This window comes from Mandrillus leucophaeus, unplaced genomic scaffold, assembly GCF_000951045.1.
Source record: "Mandrillus leucophaeus isolate KB7577 unplaced genomic scaffold, Mleu.le_1.0 Scaffold441, whole genome shotgun sequence".
NCBI classification, from domain to species: domain Eukaryota; kingdom Metazoa; phylum Chordata; class Mammalia; order Primates; family Cercopithecidae; genus Mandrillus; species Mandrillus leucophaeus.
This window is the reverse complement of record NW_012104710.1, coordinates 855,557-870,526: the sequence shown is the minus strand read 5'-3', so window position 1 is coordinate 870,526 and position 14,970 is coordinate 855,557. Positions and strand designations below refer to the sequence as shown.

Here is a 14,970-nt window from a genome sequence, read left to right as displayed (position 1 = left end):
GCCCGGCTAATTTTTTGTATTTTTAGTAGAGACGGGGTTTCACCGTGTTAGCCAGGATGGTCTCAATCTCCTGACCTTGTGATCCGCCCGCCTCAGCCTCCCAAAGTTCTAAACATTTAACGTATTTTTATTTTTGTGTTTTTCTTATGTTTTGAGAAGGAACCTCCCTCTGTCACCCAGGCTGGAGTGCAGTGGGTGATCTCAGCTCACTGCAACCTCCAGCCCCTGGGTTCAAGCAATTCTCCCACCTCAGCCTCCCGAGTAGCTGGGACTACAGGCAACCACCACCATGCCTGGCTAATTTTTGTTAATTTCCTTTTTTTCAGTAGAGATGGGGTTTCACCATGTTGGCCAGGGTGGTTGAGCTCCTGACCTCAAGTGATTCACTGCCTCGGTCTCACAAAGTACTGGGATTACAGGCAATGAGCCACCATGCCTGCCTTTTTTTTTTTTTTTTGAGATGTAGTCTCACACTGTCGCCCAGGCTGGAGTACAGTGGCGCAATCTCGGCTTACCGCAAGCTCTGCCTCCCGGGTTCACATCATTCTCCTGCATCATCCTCCCACGTAGCAGGGACTACAGGCGCCCGCCATCAAGCCCGGCTAATTTTTTGTATTTTTAGTAGAGATGAGGTATCACTGTGTTAACCAGGATGGTCTGGATCTCCTGACCTCGTGATCCTCCCGCCTTGGCCTCCTAAAATGCTGTGATTATAAGCATGAGCCATCGTGCCTGGCCTTATTTTTTGTAAATATATAAAGATGGAGTTTTGTCATGTTGCCCAGGCTGGTCTCAAACTCCTGAGCTCAGGCAACCCACTAGCCTTAGCCTCCCAAAGTGCTGGGATTACAGGTATGAGCCACTGTGCCCTGCCTAACATATTTTAAATAATTCACCCAACTCCCCAATAATCCTATGATATGGTGTATATGTACATAAAATATTTAAAAATAAATAAAATATTTTAAAATGCTCTCACACTGTGTGTGTGTATATATACACACACACACACACATATATATACATATATATATAAATAAAATAACCAAACTCCTAGAATAAGTTTACTATTTAATATCTGGTTTCCTAGAATTCTGAAAATAATCTATGCTTTAATCAAATTCATGTGACATCACTAAATTTTACACATAGATGATAAAGACTTCAGAAGTACAGAAAAGGAGTTACTATTTAAAACTATGGGCCAACACTTGAGGAGGCTAAGGCAGGAGGATTGCTTAAGCCCAGAAGTTCAAGATCACCCTGAGCAACACAGTGAAACCTGGTCTCTGCAAAAAAATTTTTTAAATGGTCAGGCTTGGCAGGGCACGGTTGCTCATGCCTGTAATCCCAGCACTTTGGGAGGCCGAGGAGGGCAGATCACCTGAGGTCAGGAGTTTGAGACCAGCCTGACCAACATGGAGAAACCCTGTCTCTGCTAAAAATACAAATTAGCCAGGCGTGGTGGCACATGCCTGTAATCCCAGCTACTAGGGAGGGTGAGGCAGGAGAATCGCTTGAACCTGGGAGGCAGAGGTTGTGGTGAGCCAAGATCGCGCCATTGTACTCCAGCCTGGGCAACAAGAGCAAAACTCAAAAACAAAAACAAAAACAATTAGGCTTGGTGGCACACACTTGTCATCCCAGGTACTCAGGAGACTGAGGTGAGAAGATCACAAGAGCCCAGTAGGTTTCTGCTGCAGTGAGCAGAGCCACTGCACTCCAGCCTGGGTGACACAGTGAGACCCTGTCATAAAAACATATAAACCAACAAACAAAACTATGGGCCAGGGACAGTTGCTGATGCCTGTAATCCCAACACTTTTGGAGGCCAAGGCAGTAGGATCACTTGAATCCAGGAGGTTGAGACCACCCTGGGCAACATTTGAGACCCTTCCTTTATATTAAAAAACTTTTTTTTAATTAAAAAATAAATATGGCCACGCATGTTGGCTCATGCCTGTAATCCCAACATGCTGGGAGGCCGAGGTAGGCAGATCACCTGATGTCAGGAGTTGGCGGCCAACCTGGCCAACATGGTGAAACCCTGTCTCTACTAAAACTACAAAAAATTAGCTGGGCATGGTGGCACACACCTTTAGTCCCAGCTACTCAGGAGACTGAGGCAGGAGAATCCCTTGAACCCAGGAGGCGGAGGTTACAGTGAGCCAAGATCCCACCACTACACTCCTGCCTGGGTGACAAACCAAGACTCCATCTCAAAAATAAATGAATAAATAGGCCAGGCGCGGTGGCTCACACCTGTAATCCCAGCACTTAGGGAGGCCAAGGCGGGTGGATCACGAGTCAGGAGTTCGAGACCAGCCTGGCTAAGATGGTGAAACCGCATCTCTACTAAAAATAAAGAAAATTAGCCAGGCGTGGTGGCGGGCACCTGTAATCCCAGCTACTTGGGAGGTTGAGGTAGAAGAATCGCTTGAACTTGGGAGGCGGAAGTTGCAGTGAGCTGAAATCATGCCACTGCACTCCAGCCTGGGCTACAGAGTGAGACTCCATCTCAATAAATAAATAAATAAGACACTATTGGCTGGGCACGGTGGATCACGCCTATAATCCCAGCACTTTGGGAGGCCGAGGAGAGTGGATCATGAGGTCAAGAGATTGAGACCATCCTGGTCAACGTGGTGAAACCCCAGTCTCCACTAAAAATACAAAAATTAGCTGGGTGTGGTGGTGTGCACCTGTAGTCCCAGTTACTCCAGAGGCTGAGGCAGGAGAATTGCTTGAACCCAGGAGTTGGAGGTTGCAGTAAGCCGAGATTGCACCACTGCACTCCAGCCTGATGACAGAGTGATACTCTGTCCCCCCAAAAAAAAAAAAAAAAAGACACTGTTACCTCTGTTACCCACATTCTCTTGCATAGGCCATTTTGGTTGGCAAACCTTACCATCAAATGGTTTAAAATTTAATATATATATGTATATATGAATGACATTGAAAGACATTCCATTATTAAAATTATTTCACTTAAAAATGAATTAAGAAGGCCAGGTGCAGTGGTGCATGCCTGTACTTTGGGAGCCTGAGGAGAATGGATCACTTTGAGCTCAGAGTTCTAGACCAGCCTGGCAAAACTGTCTCTACAAAAAATACAAAAATTAGCCGGGCGTGGTGGCGTGTGCCTGTGATCCCAGCTATTTGGGAGGCTGAGGCTACAGAATCTCTTGAACCTGGGAGGCAAAGGTTGCAATGAACCAAGATTGTGCCACTCCACACCAGCCTGGGCAACAGTGAGACCTGTCTCAAAAATAATAATAATAAATGAACAATTAAGATCCAAACAAAAATTCAATAAAGTTATTAGTTGACTCTTTTTATCTGACTCACGACAATATATTCTAGTCAGTAAATGGAGAGCTATACAGTAAAGAAAGTACAACTCAGAAACAGTATGAATCCGGCACTATCAAAATACAAACACATACCATATGAGCCTAAGTATTCAAGATACAAGGCATATGCTGTTTTGTGGACTAGGAAGAATTCAAGTCTTTTTTTTTTTTTAAATAGCCTGAATGAAATTTTCCTTAAACCCGTCCAACTCCATTTGGCTTTTATTCACTTTGATTCTCTGTTTGGGATCATTCCTAGAAATCACAGAATGGACATGAGTCTTGAGTCACTGGAAATATACATGCTCCAGTGATCAACGAATGCCTGTGTTTGAGCTGGCTTAGTGAGAACTCAGCCCTGAAATCCAGTCTGATCTCCGGGCAAAATGCTGTATTACAATTTCTGGGTATACAAACCAGAAGCCCATGTGTGTCTTTGATTGTGTGAATAAACACTGATGGGTGAGCACACGTCCTTAACAGTTTTTGCCAGTTTATGACAAAATGAGTTCAATAAAGACCATGTGTTGTCATAAAACTAAATTATTAAATTTCTATGACCTTCCTGTGTTCTGATATTATCTTCTCATTTAAAAAAAATAAAGCTGGTATCCCCTTGTGAATACTTTCAACACCCACTCTGAATTTTTTCCTCACTGGCCCATTAAATCCAGAAGTCTGGGATTAGTTGCCTGGGACTATAAGGAACTATCACAATGACATGGTTTTTCTTTGTTTTGTTTTTTTCCTGAAGGATGGTCAAGCTTAGTATTTGATCTAGTACTTAAATTTGCAACATGTTGCTACAAGTAATAGAATGTTGCATTATAACCCTCCCTTTAAAAACTCTAAAGAGATTACTTTACCAGTGATTTATTTTACTAACTGAAACAATGTTATAGACAAATAAGCAGAAGAAAATCATTAGCAACTATGTTGTCTTTCATTCGTAGGGTTTTTTTGTTTGTTTGAGAGGGAGTCTCCCTCTGTGGCCCAGGCTGGAGTGCAGTGGCACAATCTCGGCTGACTGCCACCTCCACCTTCCATGTTCAAGCGATTCTCCTGCCTCAGCCTCCCAAATAGCTGAGATTACAGTCACCTGCTACCACACCTGGTGAATATTAGTATTTTTAGTAGAGACAGGGTTTTACCATGTTGGCCAGGGTGGTCTTGAACTCCTGACCTCAAGTGATCCACTCGTCTCGGCCTCTCAAAGTGTTGGGATTACAGGCATGAGCCACCGCACCTGGCCTATTTATAGCTTAATAGAATTTTAAAATAAACAATGTAACTCAATTGTATCTAATTTAGTAATTTTAGCAGGGGAGGGTAGCTGTAATCCTAGCTACTCAGGAGAATGAGAAAGGACAATAGTTTGAGCCCAGGCGTTGAAAACCAGCCTGGGCAGCACAGCAAGACCTCAGCTCAACAAACAAACAACAAACAAACATAACCAACATATAATTTAGTCCTTTTAAACCAGCACTGGTCTAGTATATATAAAAATAATTTATGGGCTAGGCATGGTTGCTCATGCCTGTAATCCCAGCATTTTGGGAGGCTGAAGTGGGTATATCACTTGAGGCCAGGAGTTTGAGACCAGCCTGGCCAGCCTGGCAAAACCGCGTCTCTACTAAAAAAAAAAAAAAAAAAAAAAAAAAAGAATTAGCTGGGCGTGGTGGCACATGCGTGTAATCCCAGTTACTCAGTGGGCTGAGGAAGGAGAATCATTTGAACCCAGGTGGCAGAGGTTGCAGTGAGCCAAGATTGCACGACTGCACTCCAGCCTTAGCGACAGATTGAGACTCTGTCTCAAATAAATAAATAAATTCAATAAAAACAATTTATAAATTATTGGAATATTAAGTAACTTTCCCTGGATGATGTTTTCCTTCATCATCTCGGCAATTTTTGCTTGTTTCCTCACTGTAACCTCCACCTCCTGGATTCAAGTGATTCTCCTACCTCAGCCTCCCGAGTAGCTGGGATTACAGGCATGAGCCACTGCGCCTGGCTAATTTTGTATTTTTAGTAGACATGGGGGTTTCTGTCTGTTGGTCAGGCTGGTCTCGAACACCCGACCTCAGGTGATCTGCCCGCCTCGGCCTCCCAATGTGTTGGGATTACAGGCATGAGCCACTGCGCCCAGCCCCACTTGTTCTTTATCAGTGTCATCAAGGAATGAAGGAAACAGAGAAGAACAAGTCAGTGCCGAACCCTGCAGGAAGATCCCTCAGTTTCCATTTTGCCTTTCTAAAATCAGCCTCTGGAGACACTCTCCTGGTTTAATATCCACTGACATTTCTTTATATTTGTTCACCCAGCTCTTCCAAATACTACTGTGATGATATTTTATAATTAAATAGCTAGAAAATATTCCTTACCAGCCAAAAAGACTAATTACAGAATGTAGAAATGCATCCCCTCAAGGATGCTCATGCTTATTTCGAAATAATTTTAGATTTACAGATGAGTTGCAAAAATAGTATAGAGTTCTTACATACTCCTCAGCCATCTTTGCCTAATGTTACCATCTTATGTAATCATGGTTCTAGTACTATTGTTCACCCTACCGTGCTACCCCTGTGGTCAGTAGTCATGCTCAGCATGTTGTTTTCCCTTCCAGGCCTACATTCCACCTTCCATAACCCTCTTACACGTCCCAGAAGGCTGACCAGCGTGTACTGCATCAGAAGTCTCCCCTTTCACTCTGGCTCCCCATTGGGATCAACCAATCAAAGCAGCAAGAGATTGGAGAGCAGGGCATTTATCCCACACCCACCCCCTCCTTGACTCCTTGCAAGAGCATCTCTTTACCAAAGGTTCCAGCCCATGCTTCCTCTACTCAGCTGGAGCTACATTACCTGGTTCCCAGTCACCATCCCCCTTCAGGCCTAGGATTAGTAATAGCTCTGGCTTCATTAGACCTGGATTTCTTCACCATCCTTAGTTCTTTCCTTAACCCTCCCCACACCATTTAAAGTAATTCGTCTATTAAACTCTGTTCAAACCCCCAATCGACTGTGCTGTCTGAGTTTCTCCAGGGACAATGACTAACAATCTAACAAAATTAATATCACCTTAAAATCGACTTTCTTAAAGGGAATATACACTCCTACTTACCTGCCCCCACCACACACACACAAAGTAAAAGTTATTTACACAAAGGTTTCTTCCAAGAGGAATTCTAAACCACATCACTTAAAAGGCCAAGTTCATGATTCAAGGACTGGAATTAGACCACATCTCTACCTAGATCAAGAGTCAAGGAAATGCTTGTGTTTCCAATAATAACATTGCTAACAAGATGTCATCTATGTATGAAAATAACTAGTGATCACCAATAGGCTTGAACAGGAAGCTGATGCTGAGCCACCCCCACCCACCACTGGTGCACCATTAGCTGATACCCATTCTGGCCTTTAGAGTGCTTTGGCCAGAACTATCATTTCAGCTACAGGAAGAATCTCTAATTAGGATTTAGATCACTATTTAGTTTTTAATTTTGAAGTACAATAGAATGAATATAGGTATAAATAAGGATAATAGTTTCCCTTTTTTTTGGAGACAAGGTCTGATTCTACCGCTGAGGCTGGAGTGCATATAGCTCATGTGATTATAGCTCACTGCAGCCTCCAACTCCTAGGCTCAAGCGATCCTCCCTCCTCAGGCTAATGAGTAGCTATGACTACAAGTGCATGCCATCGCATCCAGCTAATTTTTAAATTTTTCATAGACACAGGATTTTGCTACGTTTTGTGGGCTGGTGTTAAACTCCTGGCCTCAGGCAATCCTCCTGCCTTGGCCTCCCAAAGTTCTGGGTTTACACGGATGAGTCATCACACCTGGTGGATAATAGGTATGTTTTTAAGAGGAGAGGGATATAAGACATTCCAGCCAATTTCAGCCCCACAACTAGATTCAGTAGTTATCAGGTTCAGATCAGTGTAGGATGAAACAAGTCTCAAATTCTATACCCAACTTCTTGAATCACGTTCTTCACCTATCCAACTACTTTCTAATACATGATGAAAATGAAAAGTCAATCAGGATACCTGCAGCATCCACACTGACAAAGAGTAAATGATCCAGGAGATTTCACAGGAAGCAGACTAAATTTCTGGAATAATGCCAAATGTAAAGACAGCAAATTATGATGGAAGATCAAATCATAACCTGTGAGATTCCCATCACTGGTCCCCCAGGAAGCATCCTCCTAGAACGTTGAAGTCCTCACTCATAAAACCTTAAGCTGATAGTTGTATTCCTCTCCCACTCTCCTTCCCAAACACAGGTTTCATTTTCTTATGTCTCCTATAGGATTATATAATATTCTACATTTGCTCTATGAATTTTATACACATCAAGCTAAAATCCAAAAGTTTTTTTTTTTTTAGCATTTCTACTGTGAAGCAGAGAAACAAAGCTTTCTTTGGATGAGAAAAAAAATTATGTCTAACAGAAAGTGTAGAAAAACATTTTTAAATGCCAACATCAGAAATTTTTTTCCTTTTAGAATATTTTCCTGCTCTTGTACAACAATTGCTAACTATAGAGGAACGTGAGCAACAATTTGGTTCTGCTTGCTGTTGCAGATGAAATGTGGCCACCCACAGGTACTTTTTTTCTTTTTCTTTTAAATCAGAGTCCACTACCATGATTCCAAAAAGCAACACATGGTATATTTACTTTTTAAATTTATTTCAGGTGACAGGACACTCACAATCTAACAAAATAAACATAGAATTAGATTGCATTCTCAAAGTCCAATTCTACTTCCTAGCCAAGGCAGGAGAAGATATAGATACTAGGCTTGGTCTGTATTAGTTTTCTCCATATAGTCTATCCCTTTCTCCTGCTAACCCCCATCGACAACTCCAACGAATGAGAGCCATTTATAAGAGTAAGACTACAACTATTTCTCACAAAATGCCTGAGATGGATATAGCCAAGACAGAAAGTATAGAAGGAGGTTTTAATGATAAACTTCTATCTTTGTTGGAAGGAAAAGGAGAAAAAGGGAGTTGATGGATCAACACAAAGAAGAAAAACAGAAAAGGGTTTAATTTACCTTGAGAATAACCATGATTCTATTTGTCCAGGCCCAGTGAAAATTTGTGTCAAGCAATTTCATTCATTTCACAGTGCCTAGCACATTGCTGACTGTGTGGTAAATATTAAATAAATACTTGTTGGTTGATGAAACTGGTACATAAAAACGCTGTATATACACAGGAAGCAGAAACTCAATGTGGTCAGGCAAATTTGAAAGCAGGGCAAGGTTTGGTTCTCCGTGTCAACATTTTCAAGTTACACACTGGGGCAACAAATGAAATAAAATTCTGCCACATTCATAGTTCAACATGTTGTTCCTCTTTCAGTGCTAAAACTTTATATGTAAAAAAGGAAAGCTAGGATTAGGTAAAACTATTTTAAATTAAATGTACACAAAATAATTAAAGACAAGTCATTTTATTGCTTAGTATTTCTTCATGAATTTAAAAGGTGGCTTGCAAAGGTTGCTTACATTTCTAATAGCAATACACCACTTGAAATCTTAAACACATAAGCACCTATTTGCTACACTAAAGCTAGCCTTGAACTTTTAGTGATGCCATATGCTTTTAAATTAACCCTTCTAAACACTGTACAAATCTCATCACACAGACTGTGAGCTTATAACTGAATTAGGTTACCACTAAATACTCATCAGGCAAACTACAGAAAATAAAGAAAACATGCATATTCTTATGGCTCCATGAAAGCCAAAATTAAAGATGATATTATGAGAATTTGAGATTAAACAACTATAATTTAGCTGTAAGATCTCCACGACTTACACATTAAGTTTAACTAAAATCTCTAAGGACCTTTTTCTTTGGAAAAGAATCATACATTTTAAAATAGCCTTTAATGGACAGTCTATTAAAATCACAATGGATCATAGATGTCAACTTCAAATAGTGCCTTTCTTCTAAAGGGCTTAAGTTTACACACTGGTGCAACACCACAAATGCAGATGCTACAAAGGGAGCTATAAAGAAAAACAAATTTTATTCACAACCCTCTGCATACAAACTTTTCCTTCTGTAGACTTGTGTGGAGTTGAAAATAAAGGATGCTAATATGCACATTATGCAGCACATCAAAAAAAAAAAAGAGAAAACACTTTAGTTGAGTGGAAATTCATCCATCTACTGAAAATCTGGGAGAATTCACATATACTGTACTCCAAATATACCCAAGTGCAGAAAAATACTATATGAAATGGAAAAATAATGAAATATTATTTAATCAACAGCTGATTACCTTTAAAACTTTGGGCTTCTTTTCCCTCTGGGGCCTCTTGTTTTCCTTTATAACCTAAAAAAAATCAAATTGCAAAATGAGCCTCTGTTTAAGAAATAAAATCAGCTCCCACATCCCCAAAATTTTTGGCTATTTCTCTGTAAAACTATTTACACCATTTAAAATCATCAACATGTTTGCTAGGCAGAACCTAAAGAGCGTATGTAAAATGTATACTTTAAAAGTCACTAAAAAAAATCTTGCATAAAGATTGAGTAGGGAAATACCCTTTTTTCCCCTTAAAGTCTGTCTTAATTAGCCTCTGCATTCTTCACAGCGAAGCCCACGAGGTAGCCATCTTGCTTGCTTCTGCAGAGGAAGCCTCTACAGTGGAACAGTTCTGCAAACTGCTTTTTGGTATTATTATCATGGTGTTTAAAGGCAGCCCTGGCCTGCCAGCACTGTAGACGTGCTGGGCATGCCTTTTGCAAAAACAGCCCCACAAAGAGTGCAGCCAATGGCAATGCAGAGCTTAGCAACTCCAAAGTGATCTTCTCAGCCTAGCCCTTCCTAGACAAAGGATCTCCTGTGCGGCTCGGCTCTCACCACAGGACACAGGCAGCCACAAGCTGCGACATGGAGTTCGCTGCAGAGGATCTGGTCGCGCCGAAATCACAGGAGGCTTCAGCAAAAACAATGCACACAAATCCCCCAGGTCACCACCATTGGATCGATGGCAGAGCCTTCCTGATTAGTAACCTCTTGGCGGCTCCGAGAGCAGGTCTGCATGGGGGAGGGGTGCGCTGCTGTGCCTCCAATGTACAGGAGACATAACTGAGCCTAGGGGGGCATTTGGGCTTGTTGAAACTCTGGAAGGTATTGTGCATTTTTACTTTATAAGGCAAGGCTAAATATTGGCGATATTTAAGGCAGGGAGGTTATGTGAGGACAGTGTAGGCTCAGCTGTTGGGCTGCATGTCTCATTCCTCGGGAACCACACCTCTTTGCAGCAGGCGCCTTGCCCAGAAACACAGCAATTTGATTTCTGTCAATAAATGTCCAATGACAATGGCAAATTAAAAAATAACAGTAAAGCCACTGAAAAGGAAAAGGACAGGATGAGAACAAAAAGAAGGGGAGGAGTTTTCAAAATACACTTGCCACTCTGAGTGGCTAGAGAGAAAGGACTTTCTCTCTCTTGCTCTGGGCATTTCTGATGACCTTCATTTCCAAATAAAAATTCTCCCCTGCCAGAAGGAAAATTAGGACTCATATCTTTGGGATAAAAGGATACCTTTGGCTCTTCTGTCTCCCAAGATCAACTGTCACTGAGCATCTATTTCCGCAGACCTGTCAAGCAAGTCCGTGGGGCCGGTCTGTGCACCAGACTCGCGGTCAGACAGAGCCACCCACTTCCTAGGGATCAGGACCTGAGCCAGGGGTAGAACAAGCCACCATCTCCCAACACACACCTGGACTGCCCCCCCACACAGTGGGTGGTAGGCAGTGGGACAGCTGGCACCACAGCTGGCACCTGCCAGACACTGGGAAAGCTGGACCAGGAGCCGTGCCCCCCACCACCCCTCTTAGCCACCTGGCATTGCAACAGCGGCAGCAGAGCAGGACAGCTGTGGTGAGCTGGCTGGTCTGAAGGTCACTGCCAAAATGCAGTGCAGAGGGCAGTCACAGTCCCATCACAGCCACCTTGACAGCTGCATAGATCTGGGGAAGACAGCCCTAGCTCCAGCCTTGCAGGGCCAAAGTTTCAGCAGCACATTTGGGGGATTGGCAGGAGGGCCTCCCCGGCTGCTCAGCCAAAGATGGGTTTTCCACTTGCAGTTGGATTCAGAACAGATTCCCACAACCAGAAATCGGGAACAGAGTGAGGGCCGGAAGGCCTGCATTTCATCACCCTTGATTCCTAGCCTTTCAGTTTGCCACAAAAGCATGCTTTTCATTTTGGAACGTGAAGTCCAGCATGCGCTGTTTTTCCACTTTTAAATTACCTCTCACTCACCCACTCCTCACCCACATTTTTAACAATCTCATGTAAGAAAAAAACTACTGGCCGGGCACGGTGGCTCATGCCTGTAATCCTAACCCTTTGGGAGGCTGAGGCAGGAGGATCATCTGAGGTCAGGCGTTTGAGACCAGCCTGGCCAACATGAAACCCTGTCTCTACTAAAATACAAAAATTAGCCGGGCATGATGGTGGGTGCCTGTCATCCCATCTACTCAGGAGGCTGAGACGGGAGAATCACTTGAACCCGGGAGACAGTGGTTGCAGTGAGCACCACTGCACTCCAGCCTAGATGGCAGAGCGAGACTCCGTCTCCAAAAAAAAAAAGAAAAAAAAGAAAAATAAAGCCTAATGGATAGAATATGGAGTTCTCAACTCTTCCTTCAACACTTGTAACAAAACCAATTGGACTCTGAATTATGCACATCAACCAGTGCAACTTTGAACACACTAAGCCCACACTACCTCTAAGAAGCTCTCTGTGAGGAATAAAGCAGCATTGAAACAGGCAGAAAAATCATCAAATACAGTAAGATTTGAAAATAGGTACAAAATCTTTTAGCTGTACATCCCCCCATTTTTGGTGATTAAAAAAAGAAAAAACTGTGATGAAATATACGTAACATGAAATTTATCATTAACTTTTTTTTTTTTTTTTTGGAGATAGAGTTTCACTCTTGTCGCCCAGGTGCAATGGCATGATCTCAGCTCACTGCAACCTCTGCCTCCCAGGTTCAAATGATTCTCCTGCCTCAGTCTCCTGAGCTGGGATTACAGGCATGCACCATCACACCTGGCTAATTTTTTGTATTTTTAGTAGAGACGGGGTTTCGCCATGTTGGGCAGGCTGGTTTCAACCTCCTGACCTCAGGTGATCTGCCCGCCTCGGCCTCCCAAAGTGCTGGGATTACAGGAGTAAGCCACTGCACCCAACCTCATTTTAAGAGTTTTTTTTTGAGACGGAGTCTTACTTGGTCACAGCGAGGCTGGAGTGCAGTGGTGTGATCTTGGCTCACTGCAACCTCTGTCTCCCAGGTTCAAGCAATTCTCCTGCCTCAGCCTTCCGAGTAGCTGGGATCACAGGCACCCACCATCATGTCTGGCTAATTTTTTGTATTTTTTAGTAGACACGGGATTTCACCATTTTGGTCAGGCTGGTCTTGAACTCCTGACCTCAGGTGATCCACCCACCTTGGCCTTCCAAAGTGCTGGGATTACAGGGGTGAGCCAACATGCCTGGCCCATTTTAACTGTTTTTAAGTGTATTGTTCAATGACATTAAGTACATTCACAATGCTATGCAACTATCACCTCTCCATTTCCAGAACGTTTTCCTCCTTGTAAACAGAAACTCCATACCCATTAAACAGTAACTCCTCATTTGCCTTCCCCCAGCCCATACTAACTTCCATTCTACTTTCTGTCTATGAAATGGACTACTCTAAGTACCTCCTATAATTGGAATCATATAGTATTTTTCGTGTAGTATTTTTCTTTCTGTTTCTCTTTGCTTCACTTATTAATAGCATAATATTTACAAGGTTCATCCATGTTGTAGAATGTATCAGAATTTCATTCATTTTGAAGGCGGAACAATATTTCTTTGTATGTACATAACACGTTTTGTTTTTCCATTATTCTGTTGTTAGACATTTGGGTTGTTAGTACTTTTTGGTGATTGTGAATATTACTGCTATGAATATAGGTGTACAAGTAGGTATACAAGTAGTATATACCTCAGAGTGGAATTGCTGGATCATATGATAAGGCTATGTTTAACGTTCTGAGGAACTACCAAATTGTCTACCAGAGCAGCCGCACCGTTTTACATTCCCATCAGCTATGCACAAGGGTAGCCCTACGTTTCTTGAAGTGCCTTGCATTTCAGTTACACATTATGCCTCTTCTCTTGAATGTTTGAATATAACTTTAAAAACATCAACATTTTTTCCAGGTTAGTTGTTCAACATTTAGTAAAGTGGCCATGGTATATTATGATATAATTGTATAATTTAAATCAATCAGCCAGGTGTGGTGGCTCAGGCCTGTAATCCTAGCACTTTGGAAGGCTGAGGCAGGTGGATCACTTCAGGTCAGGAGTTCGAGACCAGCCTGGCCAACACGGTGAAACCCTGTCTCTACTAAAAATACAAAAATTAGCCAGGAGTGGTGGTGCACACCTATAGTCCCAGCTACTCAGGAGACTGAAGCAGGAGGATCACCTGAACCTGGAAGGTGGAGGTTGCAGTGAGCCGAGATCGTGCCACTGCACTCCAGCCTGGGCAACAGAATGAGACTCCGTCTCAAAAAAAAAAAAAAAAAAAAAAATCAATCCATTAGCTGTGTGTTCACTAAAATAAAATGAAACCAGGCTCAGAGGGTTAGGTGTACAGAATATCTATATTGGTGAGAGGTCTGTTTTTTAAAGACCCAAAGACAGGTGTTTTCACTGTATAGAACACTCATGAAGCCATACAACATTGCACTTGACAACCTAAGCAAACATCAAAGGCCTGTGTGCACTCTTCTGTAAAATTAGATAATAAATAAAGCCAAGGCTCATCCTAGCTATATATGAAAGTTAATGAACGTGACCAGAACTAACATTAACTTCAAATATCAAATTGACGCTTCACCATGAAGATCTATACTTCTTTGAACACAGAATGGATTGGTAATCTCTATCAGGTGTTTCAATTCCTATACTAAGTGATTTGATGGTCTGAGCTCTGGGCGAGTTTTGATGCAAGAGAATAGTCAGAAATTCTGAGCAGAGGCCAGGTGGCTCACATCTGCAATCCAAGCACTTGAGAGGCCAAGGTTGGAGGATCACTTAAGCCCAGGATTTCAAGGCCAGCCTAAGCTACATAGCGGAGACTGCATCTCTACCAAAAAATTAAATATTAGCTTATGAAATAATTCCCAGAGGCCCAAAGAGGTAAAAATATCTCAGCTTGCATAGCAGGTTAGAACTTGACTTGAGCATGTACCATAAGATGTTTATTAATATACAGAAAAAATATGAAAATATATAGAACTTGAGTTGCTCCCCACTTCTAACCATCTATACAGCTCTCTCTACAAATTGTCTTCATTTTCCATATCCAACAAAACACATTTGTAAATATCCTAAAATAACCTTAAAAGAAATATCTTCGGCTGGGTGTAGTGACATGTGCCTGTAATCTCAGCTACTCGGCAGCCTGAGGCAGGAGAATTGCTGGAACCCAGAAGGCGGAGTTTGTAGTGAGCTGAGATAGCAACACTGCACTGCAGCCTGGGCAACAGGACGAGACTGTCTCAAAAGAA

General features: G+C 42.3%; 1 protein-coding gene across 1 annotated transcript in view; it reads right to left on the bottom strand.

Annotated features, from left to right (window-relative positions):
* The window catches only part of TET1 (tet methylcytosine dioxygenase 1), a 124,223-nt gene that overhangs the window by 83,833 nt on the left and 25,420 nt on the right, over nt 1-14,970 (bottom strand). Inside the window, exon 2 of the mRNA XM_011994094.1 lies at nt 9,663-9,716. Within this exon, the coding sequence (XP_011849484.1) occupies nt 9,663-9,716 (54 nt within the window). The remainder of the gene's footprint in view (nt 1-9,662; nt 9,717-14,970) is intronic.